Source organism: Mauremys mutica, chromosome 2 (genome assembly GCF_020497125.1).
Source record: "Mauremys mutica isolate MM-2020 ecotype Southern chromosome 2, ASM2049712v1, whole genome shotgun sequence".
NCBI classification, from domain to species: domain Eukaryota; kingdom Metazoa; phylum Chordata; order Testudines; family Geoemydidae; genus Mauremys; species Mauremys mutica.
The window spans coordinates 240,043,587-240,059,924 of NC_059073.1; the positions used below are offsets into that span (position 1 = coordinate 240,043,587).

The 16,338-nt window shown below is 40.4% G+C and overlaps 1 protein-coding gene across 3 annotated transcripts; it reads left to right on the forward strand.

The window, feature by feature from the left end:
* The first annotated feature begins 804 nt into the window (after positions 1-804).
* Positions 805-13,744, forward strand: AGR2 (anterior gradient 2, protein disulphide isomerase family member). Of its 3 annotated transcripts, none has more exons than XM_045003247.1 (8): positions 805-911; positions 6,335-6,475; positions 6,830-6,893; positions 7,123-7,175; positions 7,705-7,778; positions 8,208-8,271; positions 12,476-12,559; positions 13,479-13,744. In XM_045003247.1, the coding sequence occupies exons 2-8, from the start codon at positions 6,343-6,345 to the stop codon at positions 13,526-13,528; spliced, it is 522 nt and encodes a 173-aa protein (XP_044859182.1). In that variant the 5' UTR covers positions 805-911; positions 6,335-6,342; the 3' UTR covers positions 13,529-13,744. The 3 variants fall into 3 exon arrangements, with proteins under 3 accessions (XP_044859182.1, XP_044859183.1, XP_044859184.1); XM_045003248.1 differs by lacking the exon at positions 805-911 and adding an exon at positions 3,840-3,977 and having other exon boundaries at positions 13,479-13,740; XM_045003249.1 differs by lacking the exon at positions 805-911 and adding an exon at positions 4,921-5,032.
* The last annotated feature ends 2,594 nt before the right edge of the window (positions 13,745-16,338 follow it).

Below are 16,338 nucleotides of genomic sequence, written 5' to 3' on the forward strand. Positions count from 1 at the left end.
GGATTTATATAGAGGCAATACGATATTTTCTGTCTTATGGTCTATCCCGTTATTAATGATTCCCAACATTCTGTTTGCTTTTTGACTGTCACTGTACATTGAGTGGATGTTTTCAGAGAACTATCCACAATGACTCCAGGATCTCTTTCTTGAGTGGTAACAGCTAATTTAGACCCCAGGTCTGGGCAGACAGGCTCAGCAAGGCAGGATCCAGGTCTGGAGGGACTTGGGGGATCCAGGTGTGGGTTGAGAGGGTTCTGTGGGGGGGCAGTCTGGGTGTGGGTGGCTCAGTGGTGGATCCGGGTTGGGGGGGGATGTGGATGCACAGGGGCTTGTTGGGGGGGTTCTAGGTGCAATGGTAATGGTACTCTGCAAGGGGGTGCAGGTGAAGGTGGTTGGGGCTTAGCAGGGGGAGGATCTGGGTTTGTGGGGGATAGAGCTCGGTGTGGGGGTTGGGTGTGAAGGGCTCAGTGGAGGGGTCAAGATGCTGGAGGAGTGGGGCTCTGTGGTGTGAAAATCCAGGTGCAACTGGTTGGGGCTCAGTAAGGTGGATATCTGGGTGCAGGTGGCTCATCAGGGTGATCCAGGTGAAGGGGGAGTAGGGCTCATCGGGGGGGCGGGTTCTGGGTGCAGGGGGTGAGGCTCTGTGGGAGGGTCTGGCTCTGAGGGGGTCTGGATGCATGGGGGTTGGGTGGATGGGGGAGCAACTCCTTATACAGTGACCCCCTCCCCCTGCAGCTGAGGAGCGATGGGTGCAAGAAGCATGTGGCAGTGGGGGAATTAGCAGAGCTTCCTACAGCTGGAGAAGAAATCTGGGGGCGGGTCTGACATGACCCTGGATGCTGTGCAGGAGAAGAGGAAATCCCATCCTTCCCCGCCCAGCCACAACTAGCAGCTGAGCCCAGTGCAAGGTAGGAGACACCAGACGGGTCTTCCCCAGTCCCACCTTCTGCTCCACCGTGATGTACCTCTCTGCTAGCTGCCCTGGGCACCCGAAACATACTGCTGGGGAGGCTTACCTGACCACTCTTTTGTAGCTTTTCTTTTCTTTCCTGTCACAAAGTCATTTTTCTGTGGGGAAGCAAAGAAATCTCCGGGTAGCATAAATTCTGCACATGTGCGGTGGTGCAGAATTCCCCCAGGAGTATATATTAATATTTAAGACAGAGGGTCAGATCCTCAACTGGTGTAAATCAGAGCAGGGCCAATTAACGTTAATGGATATTGGGGTCACTCAGCACCTCACACTGTCTGGTCCTAATTCCACGTAGCTAATCTCAAAATCTGCTTTACTATTTTGGCAGCACTGGAAAATTGTTGGCTCTGAAATTTGGCAGTTTTTGGGTTTGAGCTCAATTTATTTATAATGTACATGTAATATTTTGTTTTATTCCTCCCATTTAGTTATGCTATTTATTATAAAGTATCTCACAGATCTAGAACTCACCAACCTTAGGAGCATATATTGAATATGTTCTTAGGGAAAGAAGGGGCTAAATCTGTAAGTACACTCCTAAATGCATTTTCTATTCTCTGCTAATTCCCCCACTGCCACATGCACCCAAAGTCCATGGAAAAAGTAAAAACTCTCTGTAAGAAACGCTAAGAAAAGGATAGTGGCCCCATTTTATCTGAGCTCTTAAATAAAATTGTTTAGAAGACTTACAAGAAAAAAAACATTCAAAAATACAAGAATTGCTATTTAACAATATGAAATAAGGGAGTGTCAAGCCCTTCACAAGCAATGAAAGTCAAAGGAATAATCAAGCAATCAGTTATTGTACCTGAAACAGTTAAATATTAACTCTCATAGAGTGTAACAAGCTCTTTATGGTGAATAAAGGAAAGCCACCTGGACCAGTGATGTGCTGTTCCAGTTTTTCATGAAACAATTCCTACAGGACAAGGAACATAATCACTGAGGTGGAGAATGAGGTCTGAGATAAGCAATCTGGAGTGTATAACATAATTCACACTGTTGGCTCCAGTTTTAGAGCCTAAGACTGGAGCTCCCCTCTCCCTTCATTAGTGAGGAACAAGAGAGGCTCAGGGAACTTTCCAGCTAGCCTCTCTGAGATTCCAGGAAGTAAGATTGCTGGGAAATGAGGTCTCTCCTGGCAGCCATATTTGTATTTGTAGACTGCAGCAACGTCTGCTGGGAAATAGATGTGAGAATTAAAATATTACCTATGTTACTAAAGGCTGATGGGTACAGTTTAGGGAAGAGATTTAGCAAACACACACTGAATTAATATTTGGAAAGTCTAGATACTGACTGACATAAGGCAAAGATTTCAGAAAAGGATGCCTAAAATTAGGCTTCTAGAGCCATATTTAGGCATCTGAAGAAGTGACCTGATTTTCAAATGTGTTGAGCACCCAGTGGCTCCCATTGATTTCAGGAGCCTACATGTGGATTTAGGAGCCTAATTTTAGACACCCATTTCTGAAAATCTTGGCTTAGAGGAGATTTAATTTAGACAGATGCTACAGTGGCCATCTGTAAGATGTAGCTCTGCATCCTATGGGAGAAGCATAGGAGCAAAGCCCTCTCAGGTAAAACACTCATTATATTACTACTTTCTGCCTCTCATTGCATTTACCTATAATCAGTCTATGCATAAAGATAGCATAAAGTACTTTGATATGGAGTTTAAAATTTTTTTGACCTCCTTGAACGCTTAGATTTCTTGTTTATCACACATCCAACATCCAGTTCATAACATTACATTACAAATCAAAGTGCTGAACTACATTAATAAGAAATGTAATAATTACAGTCAAATGAGATCTTCATCTTATCTGTGCTCAGCATTTTCCTAGTTACTCTTTACAAAATGTTGGGAAAACTAAAAATAAAAAGTGGTGTATTAGGGTAAAGAGTATTTTCTCTTAAACATACTCTGTCTAAATGCATTTGGAAATTGCTTTTCACTAGCAGATACATGAAATCATAGTGAATTCGACATCTATATCTGACGGGTTTCATTTCCCTTTCTGGATAGTGCTAAACTTTCCCTACCAGAGATGGCCATTATTCTGGGTCCCTTAAAATACGTCTGAAAACCAAAATGCACTAAGGGGGCCTCAAATGGCATGTACTGTAGTTTCAAAATATGTTGCCCAGATCAGGAACACAATATATTTTGCTCTGCAAATTATATAGAGCAAACACCATGCAGGCAAATGATTCTATACTTTTCCTAAATGTTGCACTATATTGCACGTATATCAAATATAAAATCATGGATTTTTATGACATAATTAAAATAAATATAGAATTACTTTGTTACATAGGACATGAATCAGAGATATATTTAAAATATCAGATTTTAAACTGTGTTTTTAAGGTTCCCAAATAATGTGATGGTTTACGGAGTCTGTATGGCTGCCCACTAGAATAAGTTTCATTGTAAATGTTCCTATTTGATTTAGGTTTAAAAAACCAAAAAAATCAATGCTCTGCCTTAGACTACAGCATGCACAGTAAACAATCTCTTAATTACCACAGTGATGGAAACCTCGAGTTCTGAATCATCATTTTGACTTTCTCAAAGGAATGAAAGAACCCTGCTGCAGGCTAAAACTTCCATCCAATCACACAAAGACAAATCAGCCTTTGGGCAAATCAGGAATCGTGATTTAAGCTTACCTGGACTTGGCTGTTTGCCCATATTTTAAAATACCTTTTAAAAATCACCCAAAAGGCCATATAAGTGTCTCTGTGTTAAAATGTATTTTGTATGGGGTAATTGCTATGAAAGGGTAAAATTATTTGATTCAAAAATTAACCCTGAATGTAATTTTCTTTGAAAAAATAGAAAGGTTGCTCACAGGGTGTAGTATTCAAATACCTAGCTTGTGGGTGGAGTTGAGGTGTGCCAAGGTGCATAAATAGGTATTACTGAGACTTTGCAGTTCACACTGAAACTTGGAACACTTGCCCAGCTCCTCCGACAAGTGGGAGGATAAACAAGGTAAGGCTATGAGCTCTTGCTTAGAAATGCACCTGTTAGAATCCAGTGAGCTTTGGACTCAAGTTACTTATTGCTGTGGCAGGTGAGAAATGGAAAGGGAAGAATGAGGCAACTTAAAGCATCTAGCTTGCCATAAAGGGGACAGGTGGAATAATACTGTCTCTTCAATTAAAAGAACCAGAAACTTTATTTTCCTCTTGGACCTTATCATGGCAATATCTAGCTTTGTACAGATGATGCTTTAAGGAGTAGGTTTAATGCTGATTGGTCATTGCTTTCAATTCTGCATCAGCCAGCAAGCTGAGATTTGTTTGCTCTTTGATTTCTTGTTTGACCAGTTCCTTTTTTTTTTTTAAAAGCAATATTTCCTACATAATAATGATCTAACTAAACTGCCTCTGGAGTCTGCGCTGAATCTCCACTGGGCTTCCTAATGAAGATTTACTAGATTTCCTCCCCTCTAAGGAGACTTTTTTTTTCTAATCTAAACATCAGCCTATTTCCAAAAAAACATTTCTTGTTGCTTTTTCTAGGCTGTTGAAGCCATGACCGAGCAGAGAGCCAGAGTCTGTTGGGCATTAGAGCAGCAAAGGGTGATTTACCAGGCATTCTAACTCCTCTTAACAAGCCCCTCTCATGTGGTTTTCCCCCAAAGCCCTGGAAAGAGGTAGCCTCACCATGCTTTCACTTTTGCAGCCTGCATTTAAAATATGCCTGCTGAAGCTCATGCATCCATTTTGATTTTCCTATGTATGTTCTGGAATACTTATCTGTTTATCTTAAGTTTTCTGTAGTACCCCTCCCCATGCTATCCTAGAGAATTTAGAGAGCAAATTTAAATCTCACAGAGTAAGAGTACTAAGTTTATTCCCTCTTAAGATTATTTAAAAGATCAAGGAACTTTTGATCAAACTTTCCAGGCTCCATCCTCACTCCCTGAGTCAAGATATTTCAGTAGTAAAGCATCCCTTAAACTGATACGTTTGCAGTTTGAAACAAATCCTCTGTTCTAATCTGTGTTCAAACCCTGGCTCTGCCACTCTGAGATCCCTAAGGTAAGTAATTTTGCCCCTCTGTACCTCAGTTTCTCTGTCTGAGAAATGGAGTAAGCCCTCCTAAACTGACCTCCCTTACAAGGATGTTGGGAGATATCTTGTCTTTCTCATTTATAGAACACCTATTTACTGTGGTAATGAATAAGTGAGGTAATATCTTTTATTGGGTCAACTTCTGTTATAAAGGTTTTATAATATCTAAGACACTTATTCATATTTGCAAGTGCCTTTAGACCATTAAATAATGGTACTATAGAAGTTATCTAATTGTCAAATCTCATTTGTCTTATTGATTGAATTCAATGTATGTAAAGCCACCATCAATAAAAACAGAAAGAACTAGCATCAGAGTGAGTATCTAGGATGACTGCATTGAGATGAGATGGGCATATTTTAAAGTTGCCGCAAGTAACTTTTTTAAAGATTTGTGGGAGATGATAGATTTCTTTAGCAAACAAATTATTAATAAATCAACTTTACTATTTATTCATTACATCCTTGACAATGCAAACTAGCAAGAGTGGTTAATTCTAGCAGTGACTCAGCCCAGCTTCATATTTGTTACTTAGCCATTTATATATCAGCAGATACTCTTTAAATATATCAGAGGGATAAATACCAGGGAAGGAGAGGAATTATTTCAGCTCAGTGCTAATGTAGACACGAGGACAAACGGATATAAATTGTCAGTCAGGAAATTTAGGCTTGAAATTAGACGAAGGTTTCTAACCATCAGGGGAGTGCAATACTGGAACAGCCTACCGAGGGAAACAGTAGGGGCGAAGGACCTCCATGACTTTAAGATTAAGCTAGATAAGTTTATGGAGGAGATGGTATAATAGGATAACGGGCTTAGTCAATAGGTCAATTGAGTGCCAAACTGGTACTTAATTGGGTCAAATTGGGTCAATAATATGATATTCTTAACCTCTTTCAGAGGGTATGGCTGGAGAGTCTTGCCCGCATGCTCGGGGTTCAGCTGACCGCCATATTTGGGGTCGGGAAGGAATTTTCCTCCAGGGCAGATTGGCAGTGTCCCTGGAGGTTTTTCGCCTTCCTCCGAAGCATGGGGCAGGGGTCGCTTGCTAAAAGAGTGGGTAGATCGGCTAATGTGGCCTGCATCTTGCAGGAGGTCAGACTAGATGATCATAATGGTCCCTTCTGATCTTGAATTCTATGATTCTATGATTCTATGATTCTATGATATACTGAAGGCTCATGTACTGTATGATCCTGCTGAGCAATTTCCTGGTTGGCATTCTGAGAAACTGCCAGAATTCTAAGGGTTTGTTGTCTTTTCAGCACTAGCCATGGAGAAGAGTTGTATTTCTGTGTTCCTGCTGCTTGTTGCTGTCTCTTATGCCCTGGCTAAGAATGATGGCAAAAGGGATACAAAAGAAGTAAAAGAGACCAAACCAAAACTGCCTCAAACTCTCTCCAGAGGTAAAAACTTGGTTCATTCTCCCAATCCTAGCTCCATGAAACTCTTCCACCCGTCAATCTGCTTCTATTAAATCCTATTACATTTTGAAATAGGCCTGCAGTCCCTCTCCTTTCACCTGCCTATATATTTACAAATATTTTTTTTTCTGGCCTCTAAATATAACCAACCCCTCCCCATCCCCCAGTACTTTTTCTCCCAGAAGAGATTTCATCTTCATTCAATTACAATACCCTTTTTGGCAGCATATTCTCTCAAAGTACTTCTTAGTATCCTTTACTTCATATTTCAAGCCTAGATATAATATTCTCATTGCTAACAACTTTTAAAGGTAATTGTATGTCATTTTTCTTTAGGGTGGGGTGATAATCTTATCTGGACTCAGACCTATGAAGAAGCCTTGTTCAGAGCCAAGACCGGGTAAAACAACATTTTTTTTTTCTATCCTGGCCACAGGTTTCAATGGCGCCATCTAGTGTTATCTGATTTACCTGATGCCTTTGGCATTAGGGAAAGAACTCTGACGACCGTTAGAAATCTGTGCTTTCGTTAATTGTCCTTCACAGTCTGAGATGATCTCCCTCATCAGCAGTGGCTTTAAGGTTGTCAATAAGGAAAGTCTAAAATGAGGTGTCTTCTTCCATTTCAGCAACAAGCCCCTGATGATCATCCACCATTTAGAGGACTGCCCACATAGTCAAGGTAACATAGCTTTGAACATAAAGCCATCTTATTTTCTACCTTTATGAACTCAAATACTGCTAAAATACAACCTTGTGCTCTAATTCAGTGGCATACTCCACTCACTTCAGTAGAGTTCTCTGTGGGCATTAAGGTCCAACTGAAGGATCAGGGCCTGACACCCAAACTAGACTTGTCTGAGTTGGACTGGAAGGCAGAACTAAAATAATGTGGTGGGTTTGGATAAAATTCCAATTCAAATTTCCAGGAGATATGAAGGGGTTTGAATTTGGAGGGGAACAGACTTCTGCCACTTCTATTTGTTACGTCAGCTCTGTTCCAGATATCGTGCACACACAAGCTTAAAACTCTCCATTTTAATTCTTTCCGTTGGACTTGCTAAAATCTCCTAACTTTGGAAAGTCCACAAATCATGTCTGAATCTTTTCTTATATCATTTCTTGGCAAATGTTTGCGATTTTCCCCTCTTTCCCCAAATTTGTATTTTATTTATTATTTGTAACAATTGTTTGACATTTCTTAATTGTAGCACTGAAGAAAGTATTTGCTGAACACAAAGAAATACAGAAATTGGCTGAAAAGTTTGTTCTTCTGAATCTTGTTGTAAGTTCTCCCGTTATATTTTTATCAAAACTTAAAACTTCAACTAGCTCTACTCATGACAGTGGTTGGAAGCAGTAAACCTATATCATTAATTATGGCTTCTTTCAGTTTAATCAGATATGACTAGAAGTGTCTGGTGCTACAACAGGGATAGATTTAACAATAAATACAGTATATTCTATAGCTATTACAAGAAGATATACATAACAGTATAAGATTTATTTAAAATAAATAAAAACATTGTTAAATACATCTGCAGATTTACCGTGTTCTTTGGTTAGTGTATTTCTCAAACTTTAAAACTTCGAACTACATGTTAAGTTTGATAGCCAAGAAATTATCAAGTAGAAAGAAAATGTTCTGTTTGTGCTTTTTGTACAATATGATCTGCAGCAATCTTGACTTAGAACCTTATCACTTTTGTTTCAGTATGAAACAACTGACAAACATCTTTCACCTGATGGCCAGTATGTCCCTAGAATTCTGTTTATAGGTGAGTACTGTTGGTTTTAATGACACAGCCTCCAAGGATGATATCCATTTTGAAGCTATAGAGCGGGGTAGGCAACCTATGGCAGAGGTGCCGAAGGTGGCACGCGAGCTGATTTTTCAGTGGCACTCACACTGCCCAGGTCCTGGCCACCGGTCCGGGGGCTCTGCATTTTAATTTAATTTTAAATGAAGCTTCTTAAACATTTTACAAACCTTATTTACTTTACAAACAACAATAGTTTAGTTATATATTATAGACTTAGAGACCTTCTAAAAACGTTAAAATGTATTACTGGCACGCGAAACCTTAAATTAGAGTGAATAGATGAAGACTTGGCACATCGCTTCTGAAAGGTTGCCAACCCCTGCTATAGAGGCTGGGTTCCCCCAGCATGATACAAACAAGGAACGCTCTGCATTGTTAACAGGGGTTAATACCAAGAGAAGAATAGAATCTTTCATTTTGTTTTGCTGGAACAAATGTGACAAACCAAAACTGGAATTAGGCAGTAGAGTGTGAGTGTTATGAGGGGGGTGGGGGGGAAAGGAAGGCTTATGTAGTAATTTAGAAGAAATATATTTTGTGATGTGTGTTCTAAAATAGAGATGAGTACACCAATGAGTGCTTGAGTGAATACCTGATTCCTCATTTATGAATGAGGAAGAGGAAAGCGAATCTGAACACACTTTTTGGTCCATGTCACCTGAGGCATGGGAGTTTTTTTTATTTTTATTTTTTTTTAATATAAGTGTTATTTTATGTGTTCTTCCCTTTATTTTGTCTTGAAGACGAAATGGGCCCCTGACTGGGCTCTGCCTTCGGATTTTCAATCTTGCCAACTATGGGTGAGATCGAAGCTCTGTTGAGACATTTGGAGCATCATATAGTTTGTAGGGCGGCTATTGATGCTCAGAACAGATATAGAGATGGTTGACCCCCTTCTTACTTCTCAAAGCTGTTTCTGAACATGAATAACCAGTGAACTGTTTTCTCTTTTGAAATGAAATCTTGAGATTATAAAAGTAGTAATGATCCAATATGCTTAAAGGACCAGACTTTCAAAGCTAGATGTACTGAATTGTGTGCCTAATTAATATGCATTAGTACCTGACATGCACATACTACTGAATATTTAGGTGTATAACTGGCCACATCCACACATTAAGCAATGGTGTAAGCACTGCTCATGCATAGCTTTGAAATCTATATTGTTAGATGTATACCTCACAATCTAAAAAGCATCATTAATGCTATGGCTGTCTTTCACTCACTACAAAAAGTAATCTCACTTTTTTCTAAACTCAAACCCATGTTTTTTTAAACCCAAAATACCCCTCTAATGGGCAAAAAACAAAAACTGTCAGGAGGGTGATAAGTGTGTGAGAGAGAACTTCTAGAGGTTTCTCTCATGGAGTTTTCATCAGATAACGCCAATACATAGGGGTGAGTCTGCCGTCTCCCCTCACAGAATGAACAGGGCATTTGGCTCTAGAAAAGAGATTTCAGGTAGCCACAAGAGGCCATATGGACTCTAGGACTCTCTGTCCTCTCTCTGGCTCCCTGACAGCATAATTCCAGAGTCTGTACTGCTGGGGTCTCCTCTGTCCACTGCTGCCCCTGGAACCACTAACCTGAAGGGTATGGTGGGGAACAAAAATCCCAGGGAAGATTTCCAGGTGCAAAGGTAGCTCCAGTTGGGACTTAATACAGCCTTAAATGACACTAATCTTAGACAAATTTCTTATGGGGCTGGCAGAGGATACTGTAAGTGGCTCTTTCTCCCTCCCTAACCTCAAAAGGGCCTTTGCCAGTTCTGGGATGGGCTTGCATCTGGATCATGTTGAGACAGTTTATTTCTTTCTGTTGACCAAAGTAAGGGGACTAAAGGACCATGTGTCTCTTCATAACTATTAATATTTGTAACAATGCACATCAGGGTAATTCAAGTATCATGTAATGAAGTGGGATGTAAAATTGGGCAACTGCACTATTCAGAACTGAATTTTCCTGATCGGGTTTCAGAAACACTAGGGTTTTATTCATGCCATTTAGAAAACATGAAGTATCAGCTATTGGAACAACCTACTCCATCTTCCTATATGTACATATGCAGCAAGTAAAGGTATAGACTTTTTAAGAACATAAGAACGGCCATACTGGGTCAGATCAATGGTCCATTTAGCCCAGTATCCTGTCATCCGACAGTGGCTGGTGCCAGATGCTTCAAAGGTAATGAACAGAACAGGGTAACTTATAAAATTATCCATCCTCTGTCGTCCTGTCCCAGCTTCTAGCAGTCGGAGGTTCAGAGACATACAGAGCATGGGGATGCATCCCTGACCATCTTGGCTAGCAGCCATGAACTTCTCTAATTCTTGTTTGAACCCAGTTATACTTTTGACCGTCACAACATCCCCTGGCAAAAAGTTCCACAGGTTGACTCTGTATTGTGTGAAGAAGTATTTCCTTATGTATGTTTTAATTGCTGCTGCCTATTAATTTAATTGGGTGCCCCTGGTTCTCGTGTTATGAAAAGGAGTAAATAACACTTCCTTATTCACTTTCTCCACACCATTCATGATTTTATAGACCTCTATCATATCCCTACTTATTCATCTCTTTTCTAAGGTGAAGAGTCCATCTTTGAAATCTCTTCTCGGATGGAAGTTGTTTTTTTTTCCCCATACCCCCTAATCATTTTTGTTGCCCTTCTCTGTACTTTTTTCCAATTCTAATACATATACTTTTGCAATGGGAAACCAAAACTGTACACAGTACTCGAAGTGTGAGCATACCATGGATTTATACAGTGGAAGGACAGAGAATATCCTATCTACTCCTTTCCTAATAGTGCCTGTGTTAACTTTTTTGATTTGCCACTTCATGTTAAGCAGATGTTTCCACAGACCTATCCATGATGACACCAAGATCTTTCTTGAGTGGTAACACTAATTTAGACCCCCATCAATTTCTATATATAGTTTTGTTTCCCAGTGAGCATTACTTTGCACTTATTGAATTTATTGTGCCATTTTGTTGCCCAGTCACCCAATCTTTGAGATCCCTTTGTAATTCTTAGTAGCAAGCTCTGAGAAATTTTGTGTCATCGGCAAACTTTCCACCTCACTATCTAACCCTTTTTCCAGGGCACTTATGAATACATTGAAACTTACAGGTCCCAGGACAGATCCTTGAGGGACCCCACTATTTACCTCTTTCCACTGTGAAAACTGATAATTTCCTATATTTTAAACAGTTACTGATCCATGAGAGGACCTTCCCTCTTATCCCATTGCTGCCTACTTTACTTAAGAGCCTTTGGTGAAGGACCTTGTCAAAGGCTTTCTGAAAGTCCAAGTACACTATGTCCACTGGATCACCCTTATCAACATTTGTTGAACCTCCCCTGAAAGAATTCTAATAGATTAATGGGGCATGATTTCCCTTTCCAAAAGTCATAGAATCATAGAAGATTAGGGCTGGAAGAGACCTCAGGATGTCATCTAGTCCAACCCCTTGCTCAAAGCAGGACCAACACCAACTAAACAATCCCCAACATACTGATACTTCTGTTCTTTACTATAGTTTCAACCAATTTGCCTGGTACAAGCCAGTAAGCCTAACTTTAGTAATTGTCTGGATCACCTCTAACTGTGTTCATTTTGTTTTTTGAATTGGCACTGCATTAGCTGTGCAAATCAACTGGTGCAGAGGCTGATTTAAATGATAGTTTTGCATTGTCATATTTGAGTTCCTTCAGAATTCTTGGGTGAATACCATCTGGTCCTAACGACATTACTGTTTAACTTATCAATTTGTTCCAAAAGTTCCTATAGAAACCTCAATCTGGGACAGTTCCTTAGCTCTGTCACCTAAAAAGAATGTCTCTAGTGTAGAAATCTCCCTCAGATCCTCTGTAGTGAAGTCCAATACAAAGTATACATTTAGCTTCTCTGCAATGGCCTTATCTTCCTTGAGTGTTCTGTTAGCACCTCAATAGTGCAGTGGCTTCACTGATTGGCAGACTTCTTGCTTCTGATGTACTCAAAAAGAAAACAAAAATTGCTGGTTTAGTTTTTGTCTTTTCTTGTTGCTCTTCAAATTGTTTTTTGACCTGCTTAGCTATACTTTGTATACATTATTAATATTGTAGATGATTTAAAATTAATAATTTCTTCCACTGCTTTTCCTTTCCTCTTTCCAGATCCCTCCCTGACAGTTAGAGCAGATATTACTGGAAGATACTCAAACCGTCTCTATGCATATGAGCCTTCAGATATTTCATTGTGTAAGTATTTTATTTCCCAACAGACGCTTGCATATACATTTAAACAGATGAATGTCTTCTCAAAGAGCTGTGAGAAATGCTAGACCTGTTTTACTTAATATTGGTTGAAACATGATTTAATAGCCAAACCTAATTACATTCTTCATGACCTCTTGCTTATTTAGGGTCCAACTCTGACACCCTCACACTCAGCTGTGCCTTACTGTACGAATACTTGCAATCTATAGGATCACTTACAGTATAAAGGTGCCAGAATCAGGCTCATAAAAACTACAGCTCATTTTTCAATAGTTTATATATAAAAATGGGTACAGACAGCAGCTTTAACAAGAAATTAAATATATAAAGGGACATTACATTACAATTATTTTCACATAATTGATCCTGAGACACCAGCAGTATGGTTCTAGAGCATTACAATTCCACCTGTTTGGAAGGAAGATAATACATTTTTGTAGGAAGTTGCCTATTTCATTGGCACTCACTTTGCATGATAGGTGGAACACTGGTGCTCTAAGAGCCGTTGGGGGGGCCACAGGATAAGAATCCTATTAAAGTTAACAGGAGTTATTAGTATCTTGCGGCAGAAGAGGACCCATCATTGTAATGGAAATTCAGCGTGTGTGTGTGTGGTCCCCTCACAGTTCAAGAGCAATTAAACTGTGTGGAATGACTGGACTCCTCCCACTCCTCTTTGGAAATCATATTAGTAGGGTAGCTTCTGCAGAAACTAATTTAAAACATGGTCAGGAGTGTTTAGAAGTCTTGGAAGAGACTGTAAAATGTATGATGAAGAGTTAATACAATAAGGGAGCTTGTGACAAAGGTCTCTTCAGTAGTAACAGCACTTTCCCTAAAGTAATTTGTCACTAGCTGTATAACTGCACAAATGTAACAGTTCTTAATGTTTCATTTCTAGTGTATTCAAATATGCAGAAAGCTCTGAAACTGCTGAAGACTGAATTATAAGGCAGCAGAAAAGCCCATATGCAGCCAAGATGTCTGATCTTCCTGCTCTGCTCTACTCACTGGCATCAGTGAAGACTTTTTAGGTTGATTTTAGAAATGCATAGCACTGGTTTATATGCATAACTAACTGTATTTTTTTTTTTGTTAACACTTTTGTACTGGATGGGATTTTAAGTACTGGTTGCTTTTTAAAAAAAGCATACAGAACACTGTATGCTTTAACTGTAAACCTTGATTTTTTAAAGAAATAAATACATTAAGGTGTCCACAGTGTATGTTGTCTTATTTTATGTGGTGTTACTCAACAATGTATTCAAATAGTCATCCAACATTAACAAAAGAGAGGCTACTTTGTTATAAAAGGCTGCAACTTCCCCACTGTAACATCCAGATGCTAAAACAGATTATGACTTGAAAGCCAGGGAGGCTTCTTCATCTCTACAGTTTTACCAGCCATCTAAGATTCCTATTCCTCAGGCTCCTGATGAGTGTATTTCCTAGTTCAAACATTAATTTTCTTTAAAAATTAGTTGTTGTTTTAAGTGTACTGCAAAGATAGGGAAGAACAGCAGCAGCCCGCAGTACTGATTTGACCACCTCTCACAAATTCTAAGGAAGTTATAGTAAAATCTCTAAGATAGTAAGAGAAAGTTATTATTTGCAGTAACTTCATAGTACATTTAGTTCATAATACTAACCCAGAAGTTATTTCCAGATCTATTACTTAAAACTAAATAGTATAAAATTATACTTGTTAATGCTGAACATGAAAATTATTTACTTGTCTTCAGAAATTTTATAGACTCTTTCGGCTTTTTGAGTAAGAGAAACACCAGTCTGACAGTTGGGGCCTGTCAGTACAATTATGAATTCTAGTTTATGAAAATTGTTTCATGGAACCGCTGTATGTATCCATCATTGCTGACAAGACTTCAAGTGTCTATCTCCCAGACTAGGTACAAGGGGGACATGTTAACCTTAACGACTGTTCTTTGACCAAACAGTAAGTATGCTAAGGGTATTGTTGGAGCTGGGAGATGCCATCTCCTTCAGCTTTCCTGTAAGGAGCTGGCATTTGGATAATGGAAAATTACCAGCAGGAGAACAAAAGCAGCAGGTGCTGTTGGAGGGGTATATACAACTCAAGGGATTCACTGGGACAGGAAACTTTGGGTAGGAGAGAGGAAGGGCACTGACCAGCCTAGAGCCTGATCTACACTAGGCGTTTAAACCGGTTTTAGGAGCGTAAAACCAATTTAACGCCACACCCGTCCACACTGAGAGGCCATTTATATCAGTATAAAGGGCACTTTAAACTGGTTTCTGTAATCCTCCCTAACGAGAGGAGTAGCGCTAATATCGGTATTACCATATCGGATTAGGGTTAGTGTGGCCGCAGATCGACGGTATTGGCCTCCGGGTGGTATCCCACAGTGCACCACTGACCGCTCTGGACAGCAATCTGAACTCGGATGCAATGGCCAGGTAGACAGGAAAAGCCCCGCGAACTTTTGAATATTTCCTGTTTGCCCAGCGTGGAGCTCCGATCAGCACGTGTGGTGATGCAGTTAAAAATCAAAATAAAGAAAGAGCTCCCGCATGGACCACGCGGATCTGATCGCAGTAAGGGCAGGCAAATCTGTTCTATCAGCGCTCCATTACAGAAGACGAAATTCAAAATCATTTTTTAAAAATCTCCAGACAGACGCCATAGCAGGGGCTCAGCGCACTGCTGCGTGACAAGCGTAACAGAAAGCCAAAGAATCAAATTGACACTCATGGACTGGAGGACTCAAGCTAACCCACAGTTCCTGCAGTCTCTGAAAAGTATTTGCATTCTTGGCTGAGCTCCAAATGCTTCTAGGGTCAAACACAGTGTCCGCGGTGGGTCAGGGCATAGCTCGGCAATCTACGCACCCCCCCACCTACCCCCAGAATTGAAAGGGAAAACAATCCTCTCTTGACTCTTTTACATGTCACCCTATCTTTACTGAATGCTGCAGATAGACACGATGCTGCAGCACTCAACACCAACATCCTTGCTCCCCCCCTGCCATGGGTGGCTGAGGGTGCAATAAGACTGATATCCATTGTCATCATCAGCCTATTGGCACATGGGGCAGTGCAAAAGGACTGGTAACCATGCAGACTAGCATCCGTTAGGTCGATCAAGGGTGCCTGCCCCTAATTTTTCCTGGTAGATGGTGCAATATGGCTGGTTACCATCCTCATCATAGCAACAGGGGGCTGAGCTCCATCAGCCCCGACCCTTCATGTGTAAAGAAAAGATTCAGTTGCCCCTGGACTAGGAGTGGGATGCTGGGCTCCTCTCCTACACACTGCTTAATGTCCTGTCTGGACTATCATAGCAGCTGGAGGCTGCCTTCCACTCATTTCTCACTAACAAGTCACTGTGTCATCACACAAGTGGGGGGACAATGCTATGGTAGCCCAGGAAGGCTGGGGGAAGAACAGAATGAACAGGTGGGGTTGTTGCAGGAGCACCCCCTGTGAATAGCATTCAGCTCATAATTTCTGCAGGATCTGACACAGAGCAGCTGTGCTCTCTGGTTATGATATACAGTGGTTCTCTAGTACACTTGCCCATATTCTAGGCAGGACTGATTCTATTTTTACATACCAAAAAGGAGGGATTGACTCAGGGAGTCATTCCCAATTTTGGCTTTTGCGCCCCTGGCTAAGAGCAGCCAGGGGCACTTATGACAGCAACAGATGGTGCAGTGCAAAAGGACTGGTAACCATGATCATCTTTTTACCAATTTATGGATTGGTAGATGGTACAGTATGGC

Excerpts from the sequence above, each read along its gene's own strand:
- AGR2 (XM_045003247.1), top strand. The coding sequence starts at position 6,343 with ATGGAGAAGAGTTGTATTTCTGTGTTCCTGCTGCTTGTTGCTGTCTCT. Across the intron at positions 6,476-6,829 it reads GCCTCAAACTCTCTCCAGAG|GGTGGGGTGATAATCTTATC; the intron begins GTAAAAACTTGG and ends ATTTTTCTTTAG. Across the intron at positions 6,894-7,122 it reads TTGTTCAGAGCCAAGACCGG|CAACAAGCCCCTGATGATCA; the intron begins GTAAAACAACAT and ends CTTCCATTTCAG.